The sequence below is a fragment of the Egretta garzetta genome, unplaced genomic scaffold (assembly GCF_000687185.1).
Source record: "Egretta garzetta isolate BGI_Z169 unplaced genomic scaffold, ASM68718v1 scaffold375, whole genome shotgun sequence".
In the NCBI taxonomy this organism is placed as follows: domain Eukaryota; kingdom Metazoa; phylum Chordata; class Aves; order Pelecaniformes; family Ardeidae; genus Egretta; species Egretta garzetta.
The window spans coordinates 2,769,761-2,775,161 of NW_009259786.1; the positions used below are offsets into that span (position 1 = coordinate 2,769,761).

General features: G+C 39.9%; 1 protein-coding gene across 1 annotated transcript in view; it reads left to right on the forward strand.

Moving 5' to 3' along the window:
• HINT1 (histidine triad nucleotide binding protein 1) overlaps positions 1-4,373 on the forward strand; it is a 5,622-nt gene extending 1,249 nt beyond the window's left edge. The window contains exons 3-4 of the mRNA XM_035895031.1: positions 2,682-2,820; positions 3,559-4,373. Coding sequence (XP_035750924.1) covers positions 2,682-2,820; positions 3,559-3,723 — 304 coding nt within the window. The 3' untranslated portion in view covers positions 3,724-4,373. The remainder of the gene's footprint in view (positions 1-2,681; positions 2,821-3,558) is intronic.
• The last annotated feature ends 1,028 nt before the right edge of the window (positions 4,374-5,401 follow it).

Here is a 5,401-nt window from a genome sequence, read left to right on the forward strand (position 1 = left end):
CAGGCCCGGCAGGCTTGGCTGCCGAGGGAGGGGGGTTCTCGCACCTGGTGTAGGAGGGCGGTCGCGAAACCTTAAGATTAACCACCCGCAGGCTGTCTCCTTGAGGCAGCGCACCGTAATTAGCTGCTGTGGAGCCCGAGATGCGCAGGTCTTCGTGTGCCCCTCGGTAGCGTTATGGAGGTGAGGCAGCCGTGCCTGCCAGGCTGTGGTTATGAACGTCTCAGAGGGGTTATTGACGCAGAGAACTACAGAGGACTGCAGCCTTTTCTGCTCTTCAGAAAAGCCTGGAACTGGTCATCCTGCAGGCTGCACAAATCTGTTCCTGTGATGAGGTGGGACTGGTAGCACTCAGTGATGCTGGTGCACCACAGTGTGCTAGGAGCTAAGTGAAATCTGTTAGCTTATGAAAACACGCAGCTGTTATCTCCAAGACATAAACTAAACTAACTGGTATTCAGTATAAGCCTTTTTTTTTTTTTTAATCGAAATATTGAACACTAACAGGGGCTATTGCTTTTCAAATAAGGGATTAACTGCAATGTAGAATACAGACTCACTAAAGATGCTGTTTATCTGCTTTGCGTGCTTAGAAATTATGCATAGCTTGGAACAATGTTTTCCTAATAGATACAGAAACGTTGCAGCTGCCATCTACTCTCAATGTTGCAAATTTTCATTCCTTTCGGAAAATTGTGCTTATGTTACTGCTCTGTGTTTATCTGAGGGTGTGCATCCTTTCTTTAGCAGGGTCAGAGCTGCATGAGGCTTTTCCTCAGCTGTAATGGCTACAGCAGTGCAACCTGAGCACTGCTTGATTGAGAATCAGGGCATTGACTTTGAGTGACTTGAGAGCGTATAACCTACTCTTGACTGCTGTTAGTGCAGAATGCTTTCTGGAAGAGTAATTACCTGCAGTATCTCAGTTGATTTTTACCTTAAACTACACAGAAATGTGGAGGTGCTTTTAGAGTTTAGTTGACTATAGTGGATGGTCTTTATTTCATTTTGTTAGCTCTGTGAAGGGCTTTCTAAAGGTGGCTGGTGGAAATGTTACAAGGAGAAATGTAAGGAAGGCTTTTAATCATTAATTGACATGCGGAGAAAAGGAGATATTAAAAAGTGCAAAGTCTCTGTGGAATTAAGCCTTTTCATTGTTGTTTTTAATTGAATCTAAACTTGCTGAAATGAAGGTTGCTTTACTGTGCACTCATGGACTTTCTGTGATTATACTTTTGTTTGATACTACTTCTGCTCTTTGTCCCATAGAAAATTATTTACTACCGGTCTCCTGCTCATTAAATTCTTTGACTCAGTTTGGCCATTTGCATTCTGCCTCTATGTGGACCACACAGAATAGAAAAACTGCTTACAAAATGATCAACTCAAAGTAAGATTTAATTAATTAGGTGCAAATGAGCTTTATTCGTCCATTCTTTACTTACTGCCCTTCTCTGTTTGGGAAAACAAGCAGTTCATCAGAGATTTAAAACTGGGCATTATCTTCTTAAACATAGCTTACAGTAGGACAAATTGGAGGTATACAAGATAAGGCATTGTTAATGTAAGTGAAGTTCGACTTTTTACCTCTTGGCAAAGGCCACAGTTCCTCTTGGCAGAATTAAAAAGCAGTACAGTTGCATAGAAGATTCATTTCATTGATTCTGAAACAGCTGGAAGCATCTAGGAAATACATACATTGAAGAATCAAAGGCATGTGGTTGTAAGTATGTACTCCTTGTGGCATAATTTACCCATCACATTTAACAGCAAAACATCTGGTGGTTACTGGTTAAGTCAGAGATGCCCTTTGGTTAGCAGTGGCAGGGTGCATGCTTGATATGGGCATCTGCAGGTTGTGGTAGTTGCAGTAGCAAGTCCTGGTTTTGTGGTTGGCCATCCATACAGAGAGGCATAGCTTCCTTTTCTCTTTCTTTGCTTTCTCATCTATTTCTCTTATCTATTGGAAGTTCCTAATTTGAGGTTTATTTGAGGTAGCTAGGTGCTGCCTGCCATTTCCGATTGATAGTAATTTTGGTACCTGCATAAAGTTAGTTGGGAGTCCAGTACTTACTACAGGTAGTTGTTCCTATATCAGAAGTGATGCCTTTCCCATAATTTGAGAATGTCTGAAGTAGAGCCAGCCTTAATACATAATTTTGAAATAATCTTCTTCTGAAATACTTGGTGCTGTTGTGAACAGAAATGTAATACAGCTTCAATCACATAACTTCAGGTTCTTCGAAATTGCCTTGCTATCTTTGGCCAAGGCAATGTTCATACATAACTGGAAGACGATTAGCAACTGTTTGCAATTTGTTTTATTAAACAGGGTGTTAATAAAAAAGTGAAATAAGTACAAATCCACTTTTTATAGGCATGCATGCCATCAGCTCTGTTAGTTGTTATGCATATGTGGAAATAATAAATCATGAACCTAACTGCATATTAACTTGTTGAGAAGACTGTAGCTTTTAAATCGTACTTAACACAGAATAATGATTATTTTTTTTTCATACTAGCAGGTCTTGGTAAGTAGGTGTTTTGTGTTTAGAGAACTTTGAATAATATATAGCTTAAGAAAAACCAACATTACTGCTTATGTTTGGGGTATCTGATAGTCTGCTTAAGTATATATTTAGCAGGGCGTGTTGATTTACTTAAACTCTTGCCTTTCTCTGAAGCAAATTACGTTTTAACTGTTCATTCTTCCTCCAGTGCCTTGCGTTCCATGATATTTCACCCCAAGCTCCAACACATTTCCTAGTGATTCCTAAGAAGCCAATTGTCAGGTTGTCTGAAGCAGAAGATTCTGATGAATCTGTAAGTACTCTAGAAGCTTTCTGTACACCAAACTGTACCTCTAATTACTTCATAATTTACCAGACTCTCCCTCTTTTCCTCTTGACATTTCAAAGAGGCAAAGTAGTTTTCTGATACTATAATCCTTTTCCTCTAGCTTAGAATGGGAATGGAGTTAAGGTTTTCCAGTAAAAGTAGAGATATAAAGCAAAATATATCTCTGGGTATGTATTGCAGTGCAAAATGCACTGTTAGTTTGGAGTATAGTCTTGATGTCTGTTTTCATGGTTTACAAGCAGTAGTACTTGCTCTAACATGGGCTTGGGGTTTTTAGCAGGTCAGAGGTGAAGAAAGGGAAAGCTAGCTGAGAGATGCTGAATATTTCATTTGTAACTATAAATATCAAAGTCAAAGCTTTTGTAAACCTTTACATGATAAGATAAAGTTTCTTTTCCACCAGAATTATGTATGTTGCCTGAAGAAGTAATAGGGACTCTTAGTCTGTTACTGTCTAGCTTGAAAAAAATCTACAGCTCTTTTTTCCCCCCTATATTATGCATAGTCAGTCTTTATAGCTTTTCTTGGAAAGTGTCAGTTTCAGGCAGGCAACACTTTGAAGAGCAGCGGCTGAATTTCTAAGAATTAACTTACGGGCTTATCTGAGTGGTTCTCTGCTCTCATGCCTTCCCTTCCTGCCCTCTTCCCTTTTTGTGTGTTTTCTGTTTTGTTTTTTGTTTTTTGTTTTTTTTTCTCCTCCAGCTTCTTGGGCATTTAATGATTGTTGGCAAGAAGTGTGCTGCTAACCTGGGCCTGACCAATGGATTCCGGATGGTTGTGAATGAAGGGCCTGAGGGTGGGCAGTCTGTCTATCACGTACATCTCCATGTTCTGGGTGGTCGTCAGTTGGGCTGGCCTCCTGGCTAAGATCTTTACACCACAAGAGTTAACTGCATGCATACAAATTACCACCAAATAGATTTAATATGTTGCCCATCAATCTAGCCACTGTTGATGTATTTTTTTTGAATGTGTGTCTACAAAGGGTAATAAATGCTCTGAACAACATTCGCACAATAAAGATTTAGCATGTGGGAATCGTCTCTGTCTGGTGTGCCTTACTGATGGAAATAATTCTGCAAATTAAAATAGTGTTCTCTGGAGTTTAAGTGTATCGTGTGTTTCAGTCTGCTGTTAACAATCTTCTGTAGGTAGTGATTTCACAAGGCATTTGAAACCTGAAGGTGCAACTGCTTAGCCCGTCTTTCATGTCTTTTGTGAAGAAAACTTCCAATCTTTTTGAATGTGGTATATAAGTATATATAAAGTGAGTGTAGGCTGCTGCTAAAACTTCTTACCTGAACATGCTGTGCAAGGGCTGTGTCAGTACAGTGCAGTGTGTTGGAAACATACAGCTCCTGTTGGAGCATTCTGTCAATGGCTGCTTTGTAAGGCTCCATCTTTCTCATGAGAAGGGGTAAAACAGTAGTCCTAATGGCAGCTGTGATAGTTCCATAGCACACTGGTATTTACTTTTACATTGTGATTTTGATGGAATTGAGGACTGGAAAATACTGAACAGTGTCTATAGGGCCTTGTAAGGTACTCAAGGAATTTAATCTTGGCACATAAACAGCATGATGTAGTATGGATAAATTTTGGATTCCACATTTTATTTGGCGGTCTTTGTCCCTCAGGAAATAGTAGTTTCTCTGTTGCTGCATACAGTTTTTCATGTAACACTGTCATCGAATCTCCAGTATAATGAATTTTCCTGAAGTTAGGGTTACAGATGTGCCTGCCAGTGAGAAGTCCCAGCTAAGCAGTTTTCATGACAGAAGCTACTTGGAAACCTTTAGGCATATGCCTTAAGAAAAACTGTGGTATTTCTGAGCACCACTTCTCCAGAGTATAATTTTAACACCAAAGGTGTTGAGTAAGAAGTGCAGGAGTGTAGAAGGTGGACATGTAAAGGCTGTGAGTTGCAATTTCTATTCAGAGAAAAACTTGTAAGTTTGGTAAAGGCATTTGAATTCATTCAACTTGGAAATATTCTGGTGGTACTGATGGTTCTGAACTTTCAGAGTTTTTACCCTAAGACATGACTTAAACTGGAAAATCAGCTAGTACTGCTGAAGGTGGCTGGTATGTAGTTGAGTTAGGAATAAAAATGTGGTCCTGTTGTGGTAGCCTGACAGCTCTTCTCCTCAGTGTCCTCATGGAAGTGAAGAAGAAAACCACCCAACGCCCAGAGGAACAGCATCCCTGAGCAGACAGCTGAATGTATATCGCAAGAATGAGGTACCGCTAGCAGGTACAGTGGGGCTACAGTAAAGGTTTCATGGCTGGGAATCTTGCTATTGGAACAAGTTGATGAAAGGCACTTAAGGTTACTGAGATTAACCATCAGCACGTAAACGTGAGAAAGGGCATGTAATGTGTGTACTACTTTCACTTTTCTAATTCTGTTCTATGTGTATGCTTTATACCAGCATTGACATTTGTGAATTAAAGTGTGACTGGAGAAGTTAATTGCATCACTGCTGATCCCTGTATGAGAGTAACCCAGTAAAGATTTTTCAGCTGGCAGATGTACGTGTCTTAG